The 27,899-nt window shown below is 36.7% G+C and overlaps 1 protein-coding gene across 1 annotated transcript in view; it reads right to left on the reverse strand.

Annotated features, from left to right (window-relative positions):
* Positions 1-448: 448 nt before the first annotated feature.
* The window catches only part of fynb (FYN proto-oncogene, Src family tyrosine kinase b), a 60,783-nt gene continuing 33,332 nt past the window's right edge, over positions 449-27,899 (reverse strand). The window contains exons 4-14 of the mRNA XM_016571650.1: positions 25,416-25,512; positions 20,270-20,368; positions 18,994-19,085; positions 17,991-17,994; positions 17,756-17,907; positions 13,938-14,102; positions 11,394-11,573; positions 10,175-10,251; positions 9,629-9,782; positions 4,884-5,015; positions 449-2,126 (exon numbers count right to left, since the gene is read on the reverse strand). Coding sequence (XP_016427136.1) covers positions 1,918-2,126; positions 4,884-5,015; positions 9,629-9,782; positions 10,175-10,251; positions 11,394-11,573; positions 13,938-14,102; positions 17,756-17,907; positions 17,991-17,994; positions 18,994-19,085; positions 20,270-20,368; positions 25,416-25,512 — 1,361 coding nt within the window. The 3' untranslated portion in view covers positions 449-1,917. The remainder of the gene's footprint in view (positions 2,127-4,883; positions 5,016-9,628; positions 9,783-10,174; positions 10,252-11,393; positions 11,574-13,937; positions 14,103-17,755; positions 17,908-17,990; positions 17,995-18,993; positions 19,086-20,269; positions 20,369-25,415; positions 25,513-27,899) is intronic.

The raw sequence follows: 27,899 nt of genomic DNA on the forward strand, positions 1-27,899 counted from the left end.
ATCTTTTGTGTACCAAGGACTGCAAAAAGACTATATTTTCAAAATGCCATTTAATACTAAATGAGGCATCCAAACACTTTGACATTTGAACCATTTACCATCTTTATGTGTGTGGCATGTTTTTAAAGCAGCACTATGTAACTTTTTTTGTTCAAAATTTGCAAAATTTATATAATGAGCGAGTACATCATGAATTCATCTTCCAAACTGCGTTTTTGTCTTATTCCGAATCACTACGGTACACTTATAATAAGTACTTATATTTGGACTATTGTAGCCTGGTCGGGTCGTCAGCGCTGCGGAGTAACACATACTTGCGTGAATCGCCATAGACATAAACTTAGAGAAGTAGCTCCGGTTGGAATTCTGTTTATTAACCGCTAGTGCGCCAAAAGTTACATAGTGCTGCTTTAACTGGTAATAAGAAAGACGAGTAAAGCTTGTAAAATATTGTATTTTTATTTCCAAATGGGAAATGTTAACAAAATGGCATGTTAAAAAAAATGATAATGGCAATTTTGAGGTGATTACTGACACTTACGATACTGTTAAACCAAATGAAATGCAGGTGAGGGGTTTTAAAGACGTTCTGATGGGCACTGTACAAACCAACGAGGGAAATGGTACTTTGGAGTGTTCCCTTGATCCAAATCCAAACAGTTCCATATAGATTTATGCTAGATGAATTAAAATACATTGAAACAAATACATTTTAAAAGTGTCCTCCATGGAGAACAGAAGAAACGGCACATGAGGATAGGGACCAGTTGGAACCTGATCTGATTTGAATGAGGCTGTGTCCGAAACCAAGGACATCTGCTTTGCTTACTCGCTGCCCAGTCAGTCAATGACTTGACTTAAACCACATTTCTGAAAACTGGTTTCAGACTGGCTTCCAAGGCACCATAATGTCATGTCTAAATATCATGAACAAATTCAAGAGCGTATCCTCAGCAGGACAACTTTGTACATTACTTAGACCTAAACAGTAGTAGTAACTTAAAGGTACATATTACTACTTTAAGATACTAAAACACACCTTTTAGAGGTAGATAAGGTACAAAGTTGTTCTTCTGAGGGTACTGCCCCAGTGACATGCTGTTGTACCCCAAAAATGTCCAATTTTTAATTTACTTTTTTTCTGACAATAGCCTACAATGCATTTTCTCTGTGGAGATATGCTGATGTATGGCAGTCTTTAACATTTGGCTAGAAACACAAAAATGTACAATGTGTAAAATAATTCTTTGTTACATTAGGTTAACATCTAATAATTTGGAGAGGATGTCAATTCAATTTAGTATCTTAAGCAAAAACAATCAAAAAATAAATTAAAGAAATTGTGAGAAACCAATTTCCTCTGCAGGTAAAACCACTAGAATAATAAAGACTTTGAATTTTTATTCCTCCATTTGGAACATGATCTCGTCAGCGGAGGAGAAAATGAACAAACCACAAACATTCTCAAATTCAACACTCGTTCCACGGGTTCCTCAACGCGGCCAAAACTGCTTCTTTGCAAAGCAACACAAAAAAGATGAGCGGGGATAACAAAACAAAAACCCTGAATGAAAACAAACTAAAAAATAAACCTTAAACAAGCATCTCGTATTTACACTGAATACAGGCATCATTTCATATAATTATAATGGTTATGGCCACAACTTTCCACGTCCTCCACTTCCAACTTTACCCACAATTCCCCCTGTTCGCCTCCCCAGCTCGCTCGTGTTTACACCCCTCAAAGTCTGTGCAAACGGTTCAGTCTTCAGTCGACTAGTGCGTGTGGAGCCGCAGGGGAGTAACAGGAGCTCAGGTGAACTCATGAAGCTGTACATGCCTCCGGTCTGGAGGGAGTCGAGGCCACTTGAGACGGCCCAGGGAGGATGAGATCAGGGTGGGCCCAGGAGGCTGGGTTTAGAGGTTGTCTCCGGGCTGATATTGAGGTTCGGTTGCAGTGAAGTAATCCTCGAGGAAGGCCTGCAGGTACTCGAAGGTGGGCCGTTCTTCTGCGTCCTTCTTCCAGCACTGAACCATCAGCTCATGAAGAGAGCTCGGGCAGTCCTGGGGACTCGGCATCCGGTAGCCACGCTCCACTTGTTCCAGTACCTCTCTGTTATTCATTCCTAGCAAAAACCACGCATGAGTTTTAGCACAACAATACTGTCAGTATGTTCATCTTAGAGATTTCATGGGTGCCATCTAGGAAGACAAAGCTATAAAGGAGTTTTCTTTAAGCAGGTTCCCAAGGTACACTGTCCAAATTTGATCAAACTCATTTGCCTGTAACTATTTGTGACCCTGGAGCACAAAAGCAGTCTTAAGTCGCTGGGGTATATTTGTAGCAATAGCCAAAAATACATTGTATGGGTCAAAATGATAGATTTTTCTTTTATGTCAAAAATCATTAGGACATTAAGTAAAGATCATGTTCCATGAAGATATTTTGTAAATTTCCTACCGTAAATATATCAAAACTTAATTCTGTCTGCTAAGAACTTCATGTGGACAATTTTAAAGGCGATTTTCTCAATATTTAGATTTTTTTGTACCCTCAGATTCCAGATTTTCAAATAGTTGTATCTCAGCCAAATATTGTCCTATCCTAACAAACCATACATCAATGGAAAGCTTATTTATTCAGAGATGGTGTATAAATCTCAATTTAAAAAAATTGACCCTTATGACTGGTTTTGTGGTCCAGGGTCACATTTAGTAATCCTGAAGACCTCGATTAGTTTGAGTTGGATTAGGGCTGCAGCTAAACTTGAGGGCCAGAGCTGAGAACACTTGCTATAAAATTAACTTTAGCTAAATATATATTATGAACAATAAGCCGTTTTCAGCTATCTGTCTTCATTTGGAAATCCCAGGGTTTCTCACTCACAGTAAACTAATACTAAGCTGTGTAATTTCTGGAAAACAAGACAAAAATTGATAAAGAAAATAATTTTTATTATTATTGGAAGCACTTTTGTTCAGGCAACAATTCTCACTATTAACTAGTTGTTTATTAGCACACATATTATTGGCTGATTGTTATTACTTATAAAACACATATTAATGCCTTATTCTGCATGATCATATTTTAGATCCCTTAATCCCCAAACCTAAACTTAACAACTAACTTACTAACTATTAATAAGCAACAATTCAGGAGTTTACTGAGGCAAAAGTCATAGTTAACAGCTTATAGTGAGAAGTGATCCACAAACTAAAGTGTGACCTGATTACTATTAATATTTTTTGCAATGTATTCATGATACTCATTACACTAAATTTCATAAAAATTCGAATTTCTCGTTATTTTAAACTAAAGAAATCGTCACCCGAAAAGGAGTACTTAACATTTTATTGGAGTGATATTTTACTAGGGTATCTGTACTCTTACTTGATTTGTGTACTTCGTCCACCACTGAAACTGAAGACATGCATATGGACATCTATCCCTCTTAAGACCATTTAACCATTTAAAGGTGTGTGTAATTTCCATGTCACTAGTGGCACCAAATACAACTGATAACATTTGAAATAAATGAAACTCTATTCTCAAACACTCCCTCATCTTTCATTTGTTAGTTCTGCCCAAACCCACACCGGTGTTTGAGCCAGCATTGCTATGGTGAGCTAGTTGGGATGCTCAAATAAACAGAGCATGAGCTTTTTGTTACCAAGATGTTTTCAGAAATATGTATTTTCATATACACATTGAAAAGTAGTCACTTGTGAACCAGAAGCACTAATAAAGAGATCCATGAACTCATGTTGCAAAGTACATTTTGCAACAATGACTGGGGAGATAAAAACATAGACTATCAATCTGTCAATCAAACCAGGCAATATCACCGTTTTTGAAGCTTGGGGCGGGGGGGACAATCAGACCTGCTTCTAAATACTAGGGATCTTGAAACAGAACTGCACTTATGAAGCCAGAAGATTAATCATCATCATGAGGGACATGACCACATTTCAACAAGACTGAGAGAGAAACGCCTGCAAACATCTGTGGATGATGCAATACTGCGTTGACACAAATGGCATTTCACACTCCGCCTTCATTTCTACCATACATTCCAGCCAAGATCACTGGATTTATTTTCTAGAATTTGTGTAGATCTACAGCAGTTCATCATGTATCAGAGTTTCAGCATCTCATCTTTTAAGAGTCTGAGAGAAATTCGTTTAAGGTGTGGAAACAGCAGCAGAGTCAGTTTGAAATAAAATGGAAAAATAAAATCCGAGACTGGACATGCCTCTCAGAAATTGGGGTATGTGACAGCAAAGACCTTCACCTTTAAATGTTTAGACAAGTCTTTTGGTTTACAGAAATTATGAAATATCACAAATTGCATCTTCAAAAGACACCTATTTTAAATGTAGGTCAGATAGTTTTGGCTTTTTATGCATTTTTTTTTTTGAAGGTCACGTTAGTTCTGACATGATCTCTCAGAGAGATAACATTCATGGCAATGTTAATGTGTTTGGTCTTGGCGGAATAGATCTGCTCCGCTGCTGCGGCAGAGCAAGTACCAAGACTTGCTACTGCCAATACATCCACAACATGCTGCTGTGAGCATGTAAGAAATACTGCTGCTGCACATATAACATACATGAAAAAACTCCGTAGCTGATCTATACAGGTGGAGCTGGGGAAGGTGGAGGGTTTCTGAAGTGTGCTATGGAAAAAAAACTGGCCAAGTATTTGAATGCTGAGCAGCAAGCTCATTGGCTGCTGATGCTACAAAAACCAATCGGCTGCACCAAGTGAATAATGATGTCATCATGTCAGACTGAGTTAGAACCTATCAGTCTGCGCCATCTAGAATTTCATAACAGAACTTTATATTAATTTTGCAATACATCTAGGGATCACCCAGATTTACCTGGATATGGAACTCTGCCTTTAGTGACCAGCTCCGTAAGCAGGATTCCAAAAGACCAAACATCAGATTTAATGGTGAACTTCCCATACAGAGCCGCTTCAGGAGCCGTCCACTTAATAGGGAATTTTGCCCCTGAGATCCAGACACAGGAGAAAGAAAGAGATGTATTAAAATAAACATGCACTGGAATATCTTTTCTTAAGGTCAGCTACCAACTATGAAAAACTTTGAAATCATGAAATCAAAATCTTTCACATGGACAGAAGAATAAGAGACAGGAAATAATTAGAGACCAGAGATCGGGAGGCTACACTATATATGTTGGAGACACAACACACCGCTCTGACTTCACATTTATTTTCTTAATACATATCTTATTGTGTACAATTCATCAGATCACATTATTCTAAAACAATCTGTATAGACAATCTTTCACCAAGATTTAATAATTTGCTGCTCTTCTGAAACAACTTTTCTTTTCTGCTGATAAGAAAAGCAGTGTTGACCGATAATAACAGAGTTCACTTTTCACAATCCAATCAAATCTCAATTCCATGTGAAATGCGACTTCTTTGCTGTATAAGATTAATTAACCTGCAAATCAATTGTGAAACGATTTGCTTTCAGGAATGGCGGATTTTGGCACAAACGATGCAGGCAGTTTGGTGGCAGAAATTTTGTGTGCGATGAACATTTCACATTCAAGACAGTTTCATGGGATTGTACCAGGTCTTCCTTTTGCTTGGCCATTTTATTGAAAAGAAATTGCTACATTTCAGGTAACTTTTTCTAAGAGGCTCGCTGTCCTCTAACTCTCCCGCAGCCTCTTTGGCTGCTATCTCTCTGCAGCACAGAAACGGGATAAGCAGTCTGCCAATGAGAAAAGCCTCTTTATCTACCAGAGACACCAAAATGTGTGAGGAAAGTTATTCAAATCACAAAATAAAATGAGGAGCATATATACATGGACTAGAACACAGTGCTCTTTCCTTGTTTTGTTTTTAAAAAAAATAAAAGTATGCTTCTTCAGGATTTGAACTTGCAGCCTGGGCAGCTATATAACAATAACCATAATACTTTTGTGTTTACTTTAAAATGTTATCTATAGAACACAATCATATTTGGCAGTGGTTTTCACTTGAGTGTTATTAAATAGATTTAATAATTAATTATTAAACAAACAAACAAACAACCTGAGATTTGAATTTTGTTATAAATTCATTTCTGTGCATCCCTGTTTAGAATATTGTAAATAATATCTTCAGAAAAACTGCGACCTGTGCTGGCAAAATGAGTCACAATGAGCACAATGAATGAAATTTTCACATTCTCCATTAAAAGACCTTCAAACGAAAGGTCAGACGAAAAATGACTGAGCTACACCCGTTAGATATCGAGGAAGTAAGCAAAAGTTGAAGTTTTCTGAAGGTTCCAAAGCAAAATCACTGAGCAACATTGCATTGTTTCATCCACTTTCTTTCTTAATATTAATTACTGTACTATATTGATAATCACATTATAGCCATTTTCTATTTGACCTTTGTTATTAAAAATAAGAACAGATGCAAAAAAACACAACAACAACAGTAGAACAAATATAAGAAAGAAACACATTTTTAATTTCACATCTAAACAAAAGCATTGAAGTAAGTAAAACAAATAATCAAATGTAAAAATCACTTCAGTGTGTTCATTACAAATAAACCCGATTATTAAAACTACAAAAGCAGTTCAATCAAGAGCAGTGATCTTTTCTTTTATTGTTAGATTTACATTAATGAGACAGACGGCCTATATAGTAAGTAGGGTTGCAAAGGGGTGGAACATTTCTGGTAAATTTCCGGAAAAATAAAATGAGGAGCATATATACATGGACTAGAACACAGTGCTATTTCCTTGTTTTTTTTTTTTAAATAAAAGTATGCTTCTTCAAGATTTGAACTTGCAGCCTTTTTCTGTCATTAACATTCACACCACTGAACTACTGGGCAGCTATCTAACAATAACCATAATACTTTTGTGTTTACTTTAAGATGTTATCTATAGAACACAATCATATTTGGCAGTGGTTTTCACTTGAGTGTTATTAAATAGATTTAATAATTAATTATTAAACAAACAAACAAACAACCTGAGATTTGAATTTTGTTATAAATTCATTTCTGTGCATCCCTGTTTAGAATATTGTAAATAATATCTTCAGAAAAACTGCGACCTGTGCTGGCAAAATGAGTCACAATGAGCACAATGAATGAAATTTTCACATTCTCCATTAAAAGACCTTCAAACGAAAGGTCAGACGAAAAACGACTGAGCTACACCCGTTAGATATCGAGGAAGTAAGCAAAAGTTGAAGTTTTCTGAAGGTTCCAAAGCAAAATCACTGAGCAACATTGCATTGTTTCATCCACTTTCTTTCTTAATATTAATTACTGTACTATATTGATAATCACATTATAGCCATTTTCTATTTGACCTTTGTTATTAAAAATAAGAACAGATGCAAAAAAACACAACAACAACAGTAGAACAAATATAAGAAAGAAACACATTTTTAATTTCACATCTAAACAAAAGCATTCAAGTAAGTAAAACAAATAATCAAATGTAAAAATCACTTCAGTGTGTTCATTACAAATAAACCCGATTATTAAAACTACAAAAGCAGTTCAATCAAGAGCAGTGATCTTTTCTTTTATTGTTAGATTTACATTAATGAGACAGACGGCCTATATAGTAAGTAGGGTTGCAAAGGGGTGGAACATTTCTGGTAAATTTCCGGAAACTTTCCAAAAATACCTGGAATATTCCAAAAAAATCCTGGAAAGTTTCCAAAATTTCTGCAATATTTCCATAATTTACTGGAAATTTCCCCCCTTTTTGCAACCCTAATAGTAAGTCCTACTGTATCACAGTACAGTATAATATACATAAATTTTTCCCCAACAGTAACTCAAACGTTCACTTAAGACATAACAGATTTTGTTTGCGTGAATAGCCTAATCAAATACTGTAATTCTGTATATACATACAGTATGTGTATGTATGGGATCGCACGCTGGCGGAAGCGCTGTTATGTGCGTGATTCATAAATCAGTCAGCAGCAGAGTGAGAAGTGAGCAGAGAAAAAGTACTCCTCTCAGAAAACGTACAAATAAAGATGATTGTAGATGTTTAATTGCTATTTGTAGCATTGGGATTGCTAGACGAGGGTTTAATGAACTCATTTTTGCGTCATTTTTCCCTTTTTTTTTTTTTGTCTGTAGCTCAAAATGATCCCGTGCGCATTCCGACTCAATTTACCAGCACGAGTCTAGGGTTGCGTATCGTTTGAATTTGATCAATTCCGATTCCGATTCCGATTCTTTTCGATTCCAATGTGATTAAAAAATGATATCAAACATTTATTCCGTGTCTCTTTTTGCAAACCATTCAGTTGCAGCTGAATACCATGAACAAAAATCAAAAGGCTACATAAAAACTGCACTCTTTAAGAGCTGTTTGTGTGCAAAAATAGAGCTGCATGATTCTGGATAAATTCAGTTTTCTTTTTCGTTTTTTCCCCCAATGGAATTTGTAGTTCTCTCATGATTCTGAAGAAAAAACAGACAACTAAACAAAATCACATGTAATTTATGAATAAATGATTCAATGACTCACTCAAGATGTACTTGTTTCATTACTGGATGAATCAGCGTTCTTGAACGAATCTCTTGTATGATTCAAAGACAAATACATTTTAACAGCCCCTTTTCGCCACCTACTGGCGTAACGATATAATCGATAAATCTTCATTTGAAGTGTCAAATTATTTTCAAAAGGTCATTTACTCTATTTTAATCGCTACCGTACACATCAGAGTTTATATCTGAACTATAAACTTTTATCCCAGTACTTCTGTGATTTGAATGTTTGTAACACAGATATAATGATATTGTGTGGCTGAAAAGACTGTGAAGCTGTTTCATTCATGACAGATGACAGCTGCTCTCTCGGTAGCGCGAATGCGGATTTAAATGTTCAAATCACACTGGTGTGATCGTACGCTGCACGGATGAACCAAGTGATCACAACATTGATTGCACACGTCAAAGGTTGAGGAATGAAACAGACGAATCATTGTCATTTAGGAACAGAATCACGTTGGTGTTTGAATCGTGTTCACGAACTTTAACGAACTATTAAATTAAAGTGCTTTGACATGTTCTCTTGCAACCCTCTACATTGCGAGTAAATCACTCGCAAATGCGACTAAATCTTACTCTGGGCGACTAAATAATGTCTAACATTAGCCATTGGCTAATAAATTCTTAGATTTTACACGCCAGTATGTGTGTGAGCAACATGTTTAGCTTTCACAGACATTATACTTAGCTTTTTTGGCTTCTGATCGCAAATGTAGCCAAACTTTGGAGTGTTTAGATCGGTTTAGATTAGCGAGCAAGGTCCTGGCAGATCGCTCGGTCGGGTCCTCACAGATGAAGAGAAAAAAAAAAAGCGCACAGGAATCGATAGGCGGAATCGAAATTTTAATTTTACAACAAGTATCCGATTCTGGAATTGGAATCGATTTTCGATTCCCAACCCTACATGGGTCACAATTCTACTTTTGTGTTCCACTGAAAAATGCTGACTTCTGGAACAACATGATGAAAGACTCAACTATTTCTTTAGGACGGGGGGTGGGGGGCAACAGCATCCTAAACTATACATATATGTATGTGTCCAGATGGTGCGTTTCTTACCCTGTCGGGCAGTGTACTCATTGTCCTCAATGAGTCTGGCCAGGCCAAAGTCAGCGATCTTACACACCAGGTTATCACCAACCAGAATGTTAGCAGAGCGCAAATCTCTGTGAATGTAGTTCATCCGCTCGATGTAGGCCATGCCTGCAGCCACCTGAATACACAAACACTTACACTGAAATCTGCTGAGCAAAGCCTAGTGCTGAAGCTACTTGAGGTCAAACTAAGACATATTGCATTCTGTGTGTTACAGTGCTGATACAGCATGATAGGGTACCTACATATAATAAAACAATAACTTCATACACACAATAGGGGCCAGAACAGATTCTTTTCAGACTGAGTGATTTAAAGCAGGGTTATTTTCATCCTCCTGTATTTGTTACATCATTGATCTTCAGTGGCCCCAAAAACTATTTTAAATAGTATACCTATTTTTATCTTTCTTTGAAATAAATGGTGGTTTGCTGTTTTTTTAAGTGTGGCTGTAGTGTCTAAATATTTTCTGGGACTACTGTAGATCAGGTTTAAATTATGTTGCTGTACCTGGGCCGCCATGTCGACGATGTTGGGCAGCTTGAGTGCCCGTCCCTCCCCGTCCTTCAGGAAATCTAGAAGACTTCCTAAAACATACAACATACACATGTTAGCTTCAGCAAAACAAGGGACATGCTGCTATAAGCACATGTGTACACACATACACTCTTAAAAATAAAGGTGCTTCACGATGCCATAGAAGAACCTTTTTTGTCTAAATGGTTCCATAAAGAACCTTTAACATCTGGAGAACCTTTCTGTTTCACAAAAGCTTCTTTGTGGCAAAAGAAGGATCTTCAGATTATAAACAGGTAAGAAAAAGACGGCTCTTTAAAGAACCTTTGACTGAATGGTTCTTTGTGGAACCAAAAATGGTATTTCTATGGCATCGCTGTGAAGAACCTTTTAAGCACCTTTATTTTTAAGAGTGTACCTGCGTAATCTTCAATAAAGTGTATGCAAAATTCATTCATTTAAAACAGCCAATTTCAAACAAGTACACTGATTAGGGAATTTACTTTGAACTTTGTCCAGGTTTTAATACACTATAAACCAGTGATCCTCAAATCTGGCTCGCGAGAGCCACTTTCCTGCAGAGTTTAGCTCCAACCCTATAATCAAACAAACCTACCTGTGATTTTCTAATGATCCTGAAGACATTGATTAGCAAACTCAGGTGTGTTTGATTAGGGTAGAGCTAAACTCTGCAGGAAAGTGGATCTCGCGAGCCAGATTTGAGGATCACTTCTATAAACAAATCAAAACAAAAACACCCGTTTAAACTTAAATGTAAATAAATGGACTTTCGTTTTAATTTTTGGGGACTATCGTTTTACTTATAATCTTGTTACTTCTAAGAGAGGGTGGATTATGGCCTTGCCTAAATTATGTTTTGATGCCGAATAACATATGTGTGGAGTTCAGGAATTTTTCCATCAATTTTTACATATTAGGTTAAATGTCTGCTTCCTCCATTACAGCTCTTCAAATTCAATTTAGCCCACTATAATTTCTTTTTCTTTCTGTCCAATACAGCAGAGTGTTTTGAGTCCTCAAGTGACAATTTCTAAGGGTTAGAACATCAACCTTCAATCCTGATTTATCTTTAATTGGATTTTTTTTCAGTCAGGCCTACAAAACCCATCAGTGTTGCTAAAATAGATACATTCCATGCCTGTCCTCAAGTTAACCCATTCTCTTCACTTTTACTATGAGAACGACGGCTGACCTTTTCCCATGTACTCAGTGACGATGTAGATGGGCTCCTCAGAAACGACAGCGTAGAGCTGCACTAGTTTATCATGGCGTAATTTCTTCATGATCTGCGCTTCCTCCAGGAAGGACTCTGGAGACATGGTTCCCGGCTTGAGGGTCTTCACAGCCACTTTAGTGTTGCCATTCCACGTGCCTGACAGAGACCACACAGCAGAGAGTCAGTGCAACTGCACAAAGCTGCTAGAGGAACAGTATGCCACAAAATGACATTCATGCACCCCCAAAAAAAGTTCAGCCCCCTCGTTCATGCAAAATTCATTTGCAATTAAAGCAGCCATTATCACACAAGTACACTGATGGGGAATTCACTATGAATGAATTGTGCCCATTTATAGCATTGTCTATTTGTATTTACTTTCTATATTGTTTTAGCCCTCTTAAATTAGGAATTATGCAGATTAACACAAATTTGTGCTGAATGCAATTTGTTAAAAGTGTGCTTGACTGCATAGCTTCTTATGCAATCTTAAGTATGTTATTTTTAGTATACATAGACATTTTTACTTTGCAACAAAGTTTTTTTGTGCGTGTGTGTGTGATCACATTATACTTGTGATTTGTGGCTGTTTTTCTGCAGGATATAGTAGGGAATTTCAACAGACAGAAAAAAACAACAACTTTGTTAAATCCACAGCACTGGAATCTGCTTGCCTTTACACGACACTGCAATGGTGGATATTCTGACAATTTGAAGTTTGTAATTTATTGGGTATTAAAATACCTTCTGCAATCCTAGATTAATAGTGACATCTGAAGATCCCAACCAAGCCAGAACTCTGCCACATGGCTCAACCAGCGACAAGAGCTTTGGGCTGGACAAAAGACGGAGATGAGTTTTTATAATAATTAAAGTTTACTTGCAGGCAATGCCAAGGTGGTACTCAAATGGTTACATCTGATGTGGTACCTGGTTTTTTAAATCTACACATGCACACGCTCACACTCACACTCACACACACACACACACTCACACTCACACACACACACACACACACACACACACACACACACACACACTCACACACACTCTCCTGCCAAATCACAGAGATGCCAATTCAACGGGACTAATATTATCACCTCGGTGTTTGGCGAAATATTGTATAAAAACAAATTACAGACATGGCCGATTCGCACGGGATTAAGATCACAGACAATCTCCGCAGTTATTACAAATGACTAGAGGTCACCAGGTAATACTAATCCTATGCGTATAGGGCTTATTTTGCAAGTTACTGTCAAACTTCTTGAAGACAAACAAGAAGAGTCAGAACAAAGAAACATCTGATAAGCAGTGGAACAAATTAATACATCAGAAGAAAGATACAAAATGAAGTAAACAGGGCTTTAAATGTTTCAGGTAAGTCTGTCTATAACATTAAGCTATTCAGGTGAGAAACATACAGAAACTGAATAAAGGAAGCAAATGTAAAATACAACACTATGAATGAAATATAGTGACTTTTATTAACGCTACAAAATGTATTCATTTGAGAGCAGTGAGTGATTTTATATCTTTATTTTGTTGTTTGATTAACATTAATTACACAGCAGCAGGTTTATTAGGCTGCTATTGCTATTAATTATTATTATTATATTATTGTAACCCAGTTTGCACTGAATGCAGTGTGATCCGTTTAGCCATTAATATGTTTATAAGAAACTGAAAAAAAGCGCAAATGTCAGCGCATGCCAATACTTCTCCAGGGCCCCAAAACCTCCTCAGACCCCAAAGAGTTAAGACCTAATTCACGGAGCTAATATACTGTATAACTAACAGGATTAGATGAAAATGCTTCTCTAAAAATCTTCATTTAAAGCCTACGTTTGTGTGGAATCAGAGAATGTGGGAACTGTCTTACCACACCAAACTTCAGCGAAACACCCGGCCCCCAGCTTCCTGTCCAGCGTCAGAGACTCGCGTGCGATTTCCCAGGAGTCATAGCTAAGTCCCACCGTATCAGGGATGTAGACCATGCACACACCCGTTAAATTAAAGCACAAACCATCTGCACTCTCTATAAAGGAGGAGGAATAGAGGGGTTAACTAGCAGGACGACGGGGGAACATGCAATGAGAGAGAAGGAGGGTGGTCACGTTGTCCTGAGAGGGTCAGTCACTTCAGGATGTCTGAATATTCCAGAAATGGATTGACCCACTTTACGTCCATTGTAAGAGTGTGTTTTTTAAAAGCCAGAAGGATGACTTGGCAATCGTCATGCCACAAATGCTTTTGTTAGAGCTTAACACATATTGAACCTGGAAGATCGGTTTAAATAAATGCGCTTACATATCCAGATGTTTGTAAAGTAACTCCACCCCTCACTTTGACCTCACTCCATCTCCCTCTCTGAAGTGCGTTTCCCAAAAGCAACTGTGGTCGCAAGTTCCGTAATTACCAATAGATTTCAATGGAACTTGTGACCATAGTTGGTCAACGATGCCTCTGGGAAACACACTCGTGGTTGGCTGTTGCTTAGCACTGTGGGAGGAGCCATACCCATCCAAACCTCCCCGAACTGGCCGTTGCCTAAACGCTTAATGAGTTGCAGCGACTCCCGTGGAATCTCCCACACGTCTTTGGTTTTGACAGACAGGTCAGTGAGCCTTGGCATCCCTTTGTGGCAAGGGACGACCAAACGACAGCAAAGCCCCGCTGCCCGCTCTGAGCGTGTGCACACAGACATATACAGATACACACAGTGTCAGAGAGAGAGAGAAAAGACGAGCATCAGAAGCACTGAAGGAAGCAGTGAAGAGTTTTAGCGTGACGCCTGCAAATAGTGTGCAATTTGTATCGCTTGTGAACCCATGTTGCATGTTTCTTTCAGTGGCATCTGCACTTGCTTGTGAATCACTTAATGTCACTGCATGATTTCTTTCACTTTGTGACAAAGACTTGTTGGCTTCTTGAACAAAACAATAACAACAACAACAACAACTAGAACCTGGTAACTAGGGCTGGGCGATAAATCGATAACGATAATTATCGCGATATAATTTTCCTCGATAAAATGATAAGAAGAGTTCGATAAATGTTCGATATATTGTTTAAAAGCGGAACAAATCAGTGCAACTCATTTGAAGCGCACCACACGTACCGTTTATCCGCTCGACTCAAAGTTCAAACAGCAGCGCAGCGGTTGCGAGCTTACTAGAGCAGATTGATGACAGCACTTGAATTCAGTGGAAAAACACTAGTTTAAAGCCAGATTAAACAGCGCTGATACAAGGAGAAACACTGTGCAAATGATACAATCAGAAGACTTTTCAATCTACAAATCGCCATCATTTACCACAGATTTACTCCAGTAACACTAACAGCACCATGGTATTGTGTCAGAAATGTGGGTATTCGTATTGAATTTCATTATTAATGTAGACATGTATTAAATGTATTAAAGGAGCATTTTTACTAAATGTATTTAGATTACTGTTTTTCATACAAATACCTAGAAACCATATAGCCTACATTTTTACCATGGTATTGAGGTGCTATACTTGTGGTTTTAACTGTGATTATCATGATCAAAATGTATGCTACTATGGAAGACCAATGGTTAATAATAAAAAAAAAACTCAAACAGAATAATTAATTAGGCAATAAAAAATGTGATTGCTGCAATTGTTACAGATGATACTGATTTTGATAATAAACATAAATTTGCATCTGCATCCTAACGCAAGCTACTATCAAATGTGCATTTCTAAGGGACAAAAAAAAAAGTATTATAATTAATATTATCAGGCAACACAAACCTGTTTCTTGATTTGAAACAATATTACTCATTAGAACATGCGGAAACTAAGAAATAATTTTTTGTTCTATTAAGATATTTATTTTGTTAAGGAAAAATGGCCGGAAGTGTTTACCATGTTCTGACCATAAAGAGTAGTTTAAAACCACAATTAACTGTCTGGTTTTGACAACTTTCACTTTGTAGCAAAAATCTGCCTTTAAATTTGAAAGAAAGAAAAATTTGACATATACTGTATACCGTGATAATGATCGATATCGACTGATATGAAAAAAAAAAAATTATTGTGGTAATTTTTTTTGGCCATATTGCCCAGCCCTACTGGTAACTGATTGAAAAACAGTAATGGTTAGAAATAATCATTCAGTCTGGACTGTTTTGTAGCTTCCTTTGAGATGTTTGCGCCTTATTGACTGGCCATAATGTAGGACATGCCTGATGGGCATGTTTTGACATTTAGCAAAGGGTTAATGTGTGGCATTTTCCTACAACACTACAGCAATATTTACTCCGGACTGTAAAGCTGAGATAGCAGAACACTTGGCACCAATAGATGCATCATTTCAGGAATCAGTCATTGAGTACCATCTGCTCTGAGCTTGAGGAACCCGAGCATGTATCCGGCCTCATCAGCCATCAACATCAACATCAGTTTCAACCCTGATCAAACACACCTGTCTGTAATTATCAAGTGCTCCTGAAGATCATTATTAGTTGGTTCAGTTGTGTTGGATCAGGGTTGGAGCTGAAGGTAGATCTACAGGAACAGGACTGAGCACTCCTGATTTAAAGTTTGACTACATGACAAAGTGCCACACACCAGTCCATTTTAAAATGATTTCCGGCCTATGTTTCATGTAGAATGCAGTATGGGTCCAAACTGGTATTAAAGTAACCATATAATTAGCCTATTTTAGTATAATGGATTTCTTAAAGGGATAGTTCAACCAAAAATGGAAATTCTGTCATCATTTACTTTCATTGACTCTCGTCATTCTGAAACCATAAATTTTTCATTAATCTTTGAAACACAAAGATATTTTTAATGAAATTTCTGATACGCCATTGAAAGTCCAAGCATTACTTACCTGACATGTAAGAACAAACCTCACTGGTTCTTGCACATCAAGCAAGCATATTTGAGAGCTTGTTTGCCATATTTTATATGATCCATGTATATGCGAAAGATCAGTGTTTATATGTTAATAAAAGCCTAAATTAAATTTGTGCATCATAGGCCGCATTTACACTACAGTACATGGCACAAGTGACCCAATTCCAATTTTCCTCCCATGTGGCAGAGATATGACCCACAAACGTGTAAGCAGGAAAAAGCACATGGATTCTGATCGTCTCAGATCGGTTTCAGGCCTCGTTCATTATGTGGAAATAGATCTGATGTGAATCGGATACGTTCATTTCAGAAGACTTGGATTAAACCGCTTGATTCATTTGGATAATGAATTACAATTTCTTTAGTGACATGTCGGTGAACGAATCGGTGTTTCCGAACTAAATATTTACACTATCATACGTCTATAATAAGCATGAACAATGACAGGGTCCTATAATGATCTCAAATGCGGCTCTGAAGTTTTTGCATAAATTAAATGCCCCATTAGAGCGACCTTAAACTTTGTTTCAAATATATTTGTATGTAGTGTCCTGTACTGTAAGTGCACATTTTTAAGCTATAAATGCCTCTGCAGATGATACACACTGCATAGCACATGTAATATTTTGTCCTGCATTTGACCTTCCAAAAAACAAAACAGTATTATTAATAATTTTGATTTTAAATTATGATCATGCATTTTTTGTGGATCCATACAGAATGGATGAGAGAGAGTAATGATGGATTTCTGAATTGATTTTCACCCATCCCGAGTTCTTACCTAGCTACAGTTGTAAGGAGCTGATGCTTTTTTTTTTCACATTTACGATTCAGATGCGCCAAATAATACAACGTGACAAGAGACCAGGGGACAGGGCTGGGCGGTGGAACCAAGCTATCGAAGCAAATGAAGAAACAAGACTGCAGAGTCTTCTTTAAATGCACTGCCGTAACAGGGAACATTACAGAGACAAACACAAAGCTCTGCTTCTGAAAGCGAAGACGGTCAACAATGAGAAAGTGTCAAGCTAAAGCAAACACTTTAGAGTAGCATCAACACAGCAACTGATGCTGATACACAGTTAAGGTCATCATGAGGATGTATTATTATGAGTATCTGTGTGTATGTTTGTTCTCTGGGCTCAGTATGGGAGGTCAAGGAAGAAGCTAAGTGCACACGCTATCTAAAATCCTCATTCTAGATGCATTAACAGTCGATATGTTAACTGGAGCATAGGCAAAGTACATCCTATTGAGAGCTATTCAGATGACTGGAGCAGTGCCGCCTCCTGTAGAGAGCTGTAAAAGCACTGTGAATGGCATTATGGGATATATAACCATGCCTCTAAGTTAAAACTGTAATTACTTGCAATCATTTTGCATGTCAGACTATGAAATGAGATATACTGAGCTCTGTGGAATGAGAAGCGTGTCTATGTGTGTTACCCGTGTAATGCTGGACCAGCTGTTGAAGCATCTCAAACTGAGCTCTAGTGGTGATGTAATATCCTCCACTGTCCAGTTTACGGATTTTATAATGTTTCACGTGGTCCCCCTTCACATCGTCCCAGTCCCGGATAGACAAAGAGAAGGCACCTGCCACACAGACACAAAACAGAAGTGCGTAAATAGTGTAGTGTAGTGCTGTGCAATGCAGTAGATGGTGTTGTGTGTAGCACAGTTAGGGGTGAGAACAGAGAACAGATTGTTTTTCACTGGTTCCACTAGGTTCTAGAAGAACTGTTGTAAAAATCCAACAAAAAGACAAATGTAAAAGACTTTGTACCTAACGGCTTAATAAGAAGTACAATCCTGATAAGTGCCAAATTTGATATAATTGAATTAAAAATGATGGATAAATATAAAACTACTGATTTGAGGATGTAGATTATGTATATATTTATCATACATTATGTTTATTGGTTTGATAGTCAAGGGAAACCAACTCAATTTAGTTATTCGCAGTGCTTCGTGGGAGTGTGTGGCTATTTTTTGCGATTTCTTTGCACAATCATTGGTAATGTAGTTTTTCCACTAGGAATTATGCTTTTAAAAAGTAATATTTAAAAAATAAGTTGAAATAATGTGGGCCCATTGATTAACAACCTTGCAACATCCTCGGTTTTTATTTAATGTTTTACAAATTGTTAAAAAAAATTAGCTCCCCTATGGAGAAAATGAATGGTTTTTGTACTTGCCTGTTGCACTCTATACAGTTTTTTTTAAAAAAAACCTTGAATGCAGTTTCCTGCACTACGATGGCACAGAAACACAGTTACTCAATCTACAGAGCAAAACAGCACAACCACTGTTGCCGATTATAGAACCAATGAATTTTATGAGCCATTTCTTCATTTTTATGCCAATTTTTCTTAGTGAACTAAAAGCATACAGCACAACACAACAGAACCATTTAGAAACCAGAATCGGTAAAAGAATAATTCACTCAAAATTCTAATTTTATAGTCATACACTAGTTTACTTTAGTTTGAAAAAATGTATATCATAACCGGAATTGGAATAATGAAACTCTTCATGAATCACATCTTTAAGTACAGTAATGGTGTTGTGTGGACAAAACTACAGGAGCCAGTTGAGTCCTCTGCACAATCTGACTTTGCTGCAGCCTGGAATTGAACTGCTGGTTTCGTCTGGCCAGAGGAGAACTGGCCCCCGACTGAGCCTGGTTTCACGGATCAGGTAGGTGCCACGTGGGTTCCCTGTGGAAAGAAGCTGCCTTTCTGCATCCTTTCGGCCCAACTTTCCAAAATACCAGCTGAGAGACAGACAGAGAGGAAGAGGGCCTTTATCAGTCTTCCAAGTCTGCATTTCTTAATACTGTTCATTAAACCAGGCCTGTTTGGATCTGCTGAATGCATTCTTTCTAAAAATGTGCCATATTAATGTTATTCATAACGTTACAACGAAGGGAATTTTTATTTAGGAAAATATGTACACTTAATCACAAAAAAAGGGATGGCTGGGAAAAGTTTTTACAGCTGTATATGTTAACATGCAATCTGAGGGGCCTTACAAATAACATCAGAAAAATGCAGAAAACATCTGCAAACTTTCATCACTCAAACATCTCCTTCTGGTTAAAGTTACGCATGTTAGACTAAAAGCCAGCAGCTGACATCAATCTGGCTTTTGAAAATTAAACGGAAAAAAATCTGACATCATTTTAATACACAGTGTAACTTAGGAAATCACAGGAGAAACACCATAATTAAAAATTTCATGTTTGGCAAAATTGTTCCTGCTCTGTTTTAAATTGGTTAAGATTGAAACAAACTTAAAGCTGTGTGAGGGTATTTATTTTATTTTATTTTGTGTGTGTGTGTGTGTGTGTGTGTGTGTGTGTTAAAATGTTTCCTTGCCAATTCATTTGTAGGTTCCTGAAGAAAAGTTTTCAAGTCTGTTTCAAGACTTGAAAGTCTCAAGTTTCAAAGTCTGACATGTCAACATTTATCCCAACCAATGGTGGTCTCTGCCAATGGACGGGACTACATGTTTGTCAAAACAACAAAATAGGCGAGTGACTGGAAAACTTGCTTCAAAAAATTGTGTTTGCAATTTAATTTGGGCACAAAAGCGACAGAATCAGGATGCATTCAAAATTTCGAGGGCAAAATCCAATACATTTCAATAAGAATCTTCAGATATGGTTTGATACAATGGTAATACATGGGTCAGTTTTTGGGAAGTGTCTTTGTAATTTGTCCCAAACATCAACACAAATGTTGCCTAGCAATAACAGTCAGGAACCACCCTGTACTGCAACTGTATCTGGATTCATTTAGAATGGGCCGAGGTTTGTCATGCATCCTGCTGAGAGGTCTATGGGTTAAAGTAGGAGTGATTAGAATTACATCACTTTACCCCCACCCTTAACACAGGCAGTTAGTTCAGATTAACACACACACACACACACACACACACAACTAATCCAACACTTACTCCTCAGCCTGGATTGAGTCCACAGGGGCGACATAATTGCTGGGAATGTAGCCGGTTCCTCCTGTAGTGAGAGAACGGGCGTCCCACCAATCACCTTCACTGAAACAAACAGACAAAGACAGAGAAAAAACACATTTTCTTATTGTCATGACAGAACTTGAGAATTTTTAGCCTTAGTAGACTTGTCCATGTATCTGTTCATTCAATACCTCAATTCATTAAATGTTTATTAAATGTTATATGTTTGTTCATCCGTCTTCAGTATGTTCCCACTAAAATGTAAAACACAACACACCCTATACACTCTTTTACCTCTTCATACACAGAAAAACAAAAGGTCAGTGTCACTAAAGTTTCTTTCAATCCTTTGTTTAGATGGACCAATAAACAGAAACGCCACAAGAAAGAAAGAGATCACTGCTGGTCTTTTTAGGTAGAATTGTGTGCGTTCTGGAAAACTATTCTTCTCTTCCTTGAATATTTTCATTTAATTTCATATTGCCATTGTCTCGCATCTCTCTCCTACAAACCTTTCACCACAAGTAAACAACCACATCCACAACACACACACACTTTCACACACAGAGTGGAAAACCAATCTGCCTACAGCTGATCTGTACTTCTGTGAATGTCCCATTTATTCAATAATGCTCTACTCTTTCTTTAACATGCCCTTCATGTAATACCCCTCTCCACTAACCAATCTCTTCCTCTCTCAAATAGCCTGTCCTCTTCACACAAAATATCATTTCCAAGAAAAGCTTCTCTCATCTCTCCCAATCATTGTGTCCACTTCCCCAGACACACACACACACACACACACACACACACTTTCATGCACTGTTATTATAATGATAGCATAGCTTGAGAAGACATGCTGTATGGAGCAGTGGAGACTACATTACCACCAGCAGAGGGCGATCTATTGTTAAACACTCCGGCAATGCAAAAATGGAATACAAGCTTACTAACTTACAATCTGTATAGGATTCAGAAGTTAAGGAGGTCAAATTAAAATTGGATGAAATTCATAACAACTGCTTTATGTGTAGATTTAATCAAGTATGAATCAGTGTGAACTGCCTATAAACAAGTTACACAACCCTTGTGAAAAAGTAGTGCACTTTAATTGTATTGGATGTGCACTTGTGTACTTCAAATCTTAAGTTCCGTAAAAAAAAATCTGTACTTGCAGATCATGTAATATTAATCAAATAAAAGGCCACTTAAATAGAGTACACTTACACTACTGATCTTTACTCTGCAGTACACTTAAAAAGTGCACTTTGTAATAATGTCAAATTAAAGTACTTGCTAATCATTTTAACCGTACTGTTTTTTGAGCTTACATTTTAAGTTAATATATTTAAAATGTACTAAATTGCAACTTCATCATTACAAATGTGTAATTACAAAAATATTTATATACATGAAATACAAGTTTCAGTAGAAACGACACTGAAGTATATCTTAGTTTACTATAAATGCTCATCTGGACACTCAGCAGTACACTTTAACCATATTTCAAATACTATAGGAGTAATTAATAAATACAACGGGGCTAAAGGCACACCTTAAGAAAAAATGTGCTATTCCCTGCCCCTAAAACGTATAATTGCAGAAAAAAAAAAAAAAAAATGTTTGTATTGAACATTAATGGAGCAACAGATTTTGTGTGAAAATAAATCATTCAAGTTGTTTATTTTGTTTAAAAATCTTATAAATGTATGAGGTGGCAAGAGGGGCCTTTTACCCCACACGGTATTGATAAAAATACTTCAGCTAAAATAATGTTTTTTTTTTTAAACAATGTCTAAGTTAATACTTGTTCAAAACAATCACTTTAGCAAAGTTTGTACTATTTTCTGCTTATTTTGAAAAATAAAAGAACTAATTTTTGTTCAATAAATATACGTTCATTAAAGTATGTTAATATAAAAATATATTTTAAAATACAGAAACAAAATCATTTTAATAAGTAAAGATTCTGAAAGCATTGAAGGAGATCAAATAATAATTGAATATATAGCCTATTTACAGTAGTAACAAAAAATAATATTTTATTATATGATATGATTAATATCATGCTTTTTTTAATATGGGTTCATTCTAAACATGGTGAATATCTCTAATATGGACACCCAACATAATATATGATATTTAGCATCTGAATCTAACCATGTCATGTCAACAAATGGAAAAGTCAGCTGTATATTAATTATCATGTTAATTACTGTGCCTTTTAGCCCCAACAGCAGGGGCGCTTTTTACCCCAAATACATATTCTTTCGTTATTTAAAAACTGTTGCTTTAATTATCTTAAACTGTTATTGAAAATTGTTAAGAAGACCTTTGTCGCAAAATATATGCATTCATTTTAGCGATTCTAATTTGCTACTTAAATCTACAACATTTAAAAAAACATGAAATATTAGATCAAGTAAGCACAGAATCAACTTTGCGCTGCTGCGTGCTATCGCGTCAAGGATCAGACAAATATACACGTGCATCTTGAAAAGCGAATGTTTTGGAAAGTGCTACGCCACGTTTTTGTGCCATCTAGTGATTTAGAGGAAAATAATATCAAAGGTGCCTTTAGCCCTGTTGTACCCTACTTAAGTCTTATTTAGGTGGGTCAAAAATCACTCTTAAAATTACTAATTTACTCATTTAATATAAATTAAAGCCAAGCTGTATTATCCAATACATAACATGTGTCCTTTAACATCTCTGTCAATAAACAAAAATCGGCACGCTGCCATTACTGCTCTCAAAAAATAAGTTTATTAAAATCACAACGTTTCCACCCTAAGGTCTTCATCAGGCAAACAACAAGTGATCAGAAGAGTACAATTTATCAACATGATCTATCACACCTGATACAATTCATCAAACAAATTACCCACTCATCCAGTGAACGAAAGCGAAAAGGAAAAACATAAAAATAAAACAACAACAATAATCAATATATACATAATGGGTCGATTTTACATGTGTTCGAGAAATGCATTCTTTCTGATCGATATTTTGGAATCCTGCCGCAGCTTCTCCAATCCAATTATTTGTGTAACCTCTCCCATAAAACCTCTGACATTAATCCTTACATTGTTTTTCATACATTTCGTTATACGTGCAAATCCTGCGAATCCTCTTGAACTGACTAATCGGAAGACTTTTCTTTAAATGAGTAGGATGAAAACTCTGACCATGTAAAATTTTATTTTTATCCTTAAATCAGTCACCAAGTTATTATTATCTGTTATTATGAGTAAGTCAAGAAAACTAACTTGGCAAGTATCATAATCCATGGTGAATTTAAGATGTTCGCTACTACTGTTTAAAAATTGTTGGAAGTCAAGTAATTCATTCGCCGAGCCACACCATATAAGAAAAATATTGTCAATATATCAACGCCACAAAAATATGTTAGGTAAAAAAGAATTGATCACAGGATTCAATGCCCAACATACAAATTCGCATAATATGGGGCCATTGTACTCCCCATTGCAGTTCCCTTGATCTGTAAAACATTTTTTCATGTCATTTTTGTACATGAAAAAGTTTTTAGTCAATACCAATTTTGTCAATTCATTCAGACAATCAATACTAGGACTCTTATTCATAAAACAGTCACGTAAAAAGAAATTGATAGCTTGTATACCACGATTCCATATCTAGTGTCGCAAGTAATACATTATTGTGAGGCAATTTAACGGACTGTAGTATTTTAATCATATCAATAGAGTCCTGCACAAAAGAAGGAAGACTGTGAACATAAGGTTTAAGAAAGGAGTCAATAAACAGATATTTTTTCTGTTAATGAACCCATGACTGCAATAATAGGTCTACCTGGTCCTTGTGTATTTTAAGTAAAACATCACAGGTGTGATTAGATAATCAACTTTTAAAAATTCTAATTAATTTTTCGAAATTCTTGCAATATCTCATGTATTTCATTCTTAAAAGTTAATGTTGGATCACAGTTGAATGACCAAAAGAACCCCATTGTCGTTCATTTCAATGCTTTCAAGCATAATTTGTCGACTCTTCGATAAGTGAAAGTACCCAGATCAATAAAATCTTATTACAGAGGGAAGCGTTCTACATCTATACATTAAATACTCTTTCTCCAAAAGCTTTACATTTGGAATTTGACTTAAAACACTTTTTGCGATTTGGGACATTATGTATATATTGATTATTATTGTTGTTTTATTTTAATTTTTTTTCCTTTTCGCTTTCGTTCACTGGATGATTGGGTAATTTGTTTGATGAATTGTATCAGGTGTGATAGATCATGTTGATAAATTGTACTCTTCTGATCACTTGTTGTTTGCCTGATGAAGACCTTAGGGTGGAAACTAGGGCTGCACGATTAATCGTCGAATCGCGATCTCGATTCCATTTCGATTTATCGTGCAGCCCAAGTGGAAACGTTGTGATTTTAATAAACTTCTTTTTGGAGAGCAGTAGTGGCAGTGTGCCGATTTTTGTTTATTGACAGTGAAGTACTCCATGTGATTGAGCACCTGCCTAAAGCTTTTTGGATGTGCGCATATTACACTTTCTTCCTTTAACATCTCTATCACAACGTATTACTTGATTGGACACCATTTAATCTACAGTACCAATATTTATTTGCAACATGATAACTGGTCACCATTTGCATACTTTATGATCAGTCATGTAACAATGTAGCATACTGTTATTATTTGTACAGACTGTACGAAGCAAAGACGATCCACTCATATATGTATAAATGGGAAAAATATGGCTAGGAAAAACAAGTGCCAACTTACAGTTAAAAAAGTCCTTTTCTATACAAATCACATTGTACGAATTCCCATGAAATCGTCCCCATGTAAAAAAGTTAGATTTTCTCATGAGATCAGGTTGTCTGGACTCTAAAAATGTAATTGAAACATAATTTATTCAAACAGTTAAACAGACTTCTGTTTTTCTCCATTCAAGTACATAGAAACTGTTCTTGCACGGCTGAAAATAGCTGTATGGGGGTGTTAGGAATACGGTTGCCGGGTGAACTGAATAGCCTTAAAGGGGCTTTGACATTATTCAGTGTAAGTGAATAAGCAGTGAGCTAATTTTCCATTTTGGACATGCTTTATGTTTCCGGTCTTAGACTTACGTGCTGTTGATGATTTGAAACTTCTCGCCTTTCCTGAAACTGAGATCGTCTTCTGTACGGGCCTCATAATCATAGAGAGCAACAAACAGAGTCACACCTGAGACAAACAGAGAGAGAGAGAAAGACCACATCAGCACCATGAGGATTAAGAACAAATTAAAGCATACTTTTATCCTGGAAAGGGACAACAACATAGTGCAGCGTGAGCACTAGGAAAGAAAAAGCCATTTTGGTCTGCGGACGCTTTCAGACCGATCAAATTACATTCAAGACCTGCAATTAGGGCCTGTAGGAGCCATTATAAGAGTCAAGACTGATTCAAGAGCACCAATCCACCACAGTACACAGACACACAAAGACCAGCACACTGATACACAGCACTGAATGATGTCTGGTCTAAAAGTATCTTAGCGGGATGTTATAAACAAAGCTGTGTGGGATCGGGATGGGGAGCATTTGTCCGGTCTGGCAATGCAAAGTCATCTTAACTGCTGTCATTTTGATTTCGCTGTGCCTCGAATGACTCCCGTAAGATTTGAGATATTTGGTCACGACATACTAGACCCAGAGTAATGGGACACAAGCAAACCAAACCCCTCATTAGATGGAACCCAAACCTAAAATCTGTCATTAAGCACATATTCAGTAAGACAGGAATGTGAAGCAATCAACCTCAACATTTAGCCGCAGATCATAAGTGATAACCCATCTTTAAAAGTTCTTTATTGATCGTGGCCATCTCATGACAAATTGGCCCCTATAGGGGTCACAGTAGATTTTAAAGGGGTCATGAACAGACATTGTTTTTTATTTTGTACTGTTCTCTGAGGTCCCCTTACAATGTTATCAAGATTTTTACATAAAAAACATCCTAATTTAGAAGTAATAAGCTATTTTCTGTCCTGTTTTTAACCTGCCTCATCAGAACGCTCTGTTTGAATAGGCTTGGAGGATTGTAGACTCGGAAGTAATCGCCCACTGCTGTGATTGGCTAATAGTTGTTTATATTTGACAGCAAGTCCTGCACAGATGGAAGCTGCAGTGATTTAGGTTAAAAACACATAAATACTCATATCAAATGATCTGTTTAGCAGACAAAGCAATAGTGATCACGTAATAAAAACAGTTACTTACACTTGAGTGGTGAGTGTTCACAACTCACCACTCTTTCCTAACGTTGAGATCAAAAGCAAACGGTTTTTCTACAACTTGGCACTGAACAGCGTCTTGATGTATTCGGAGCATCTTTATCATTTGGTTTCTGTGTAGACCTGCACGTTCGCCTCTCTCGTAAACACTACATGCGCGAATCGGTGGGTGGGGCTAAACAGACGATGTCTTCTGTGGACACTATTACATCATACAGTGATACATTCCACAAGCTGACATTTTGGAAAACTGCCTTCAATATAAGCTGTTTTTAGACGAGAAAGTTTTGAGATCTGAACCTCTTGTATGTCAAAAGATCAAGGGAATTTTGGTTTCTCAGTTCACGACCCCTAAGGATAAGCTTAAGGTTACTGACAATTTTATTATTATAATTTTTTTTAAAGGTCAAGTTTTTTTATGTGTCCCACCACAACTTCTTTTAAATAAGAAAAATATCAGCACACACTCTCAAAAATATAAAATAAATATTTTGGGATCCCCAAAGGACCTTTAAGTGTGTCTTAGTGTGAAGAAATGTTAATAATATGAAGAAAAAAATAAAATGTTTTTTTTTACACTTTTTTTTTTAGGGCTGGTGAGCGATTAATCTAATTAATTACATGATGTGGCGATTAATTAATCTAATTATTAATCGCACATTACACTGAGAAATTACTCCCAAAAGATCATTTAAAGTCATTGTTGTGTAAAGCATCAAACAAACATTACAAAAAGTAGCTTCAGCAAGAAATATTTTGTTTTATCTGGCTCTTTTTGACCATGCGGGTGAGTAAATGATGACACAATTTTTTCCCATTTTTGGGTGGGTGATACCTTTAATAATTTCTATTATTATTATTATTACTATGGAAATATGAAATTATTTCTTTAATGAAATGATACTCTAAATAATAAACTGCCAGTAGGTGGTGGTAAATGTCTTAATGATTAAGTCAGAGTTATTTATTCATTCATGTGATTCGTTCAAAAGGCTGATTCATTCAGGAGTGAAGTAAATGGTTCTTTATGAATGGTCCTTTGAATCATTAGGCTTGTTCGACATGAAGCGGATCATCACCATCAGACCGATCGGTGTGTGACATTAAAGTACCACCTTTGATGTCACACACACCGATCGATCAGTGTAGCGCCGCTTCAAATCCAACGTGCCTATGGCCAATGGTTCAACGCGCCAAATAGTTCACCCAATTCGTTCAAAACGTGCATTAAGAAATGAAATGCCGCTGTGTGTTGCTCGGAGACGAACAGTTCTGTTTTGTCTTTATATTTTCGTTGGCAAAATTGAGCAAAACAGACAACATTGTGTCTAAAATA

The sequence above is a fragment of the Sinocyclocheilus rhinocerous genome, unplaced genomic scaffold, assembly GCF_001515625.1.
Source record: "Sinocyclocheilus rhinocerous isolate Xijiao unplaced genomic scaffold, SAMN03320098_v1.1 scaffold3064, whole genome shotgun sequence".
NCBI lineage: Eukaryota > Metazoa > Chordata > Actinopteri > Cypriniformes > Cyprinidae > Sinocyclocheilus > Sinocyclocheilus rhinocerous.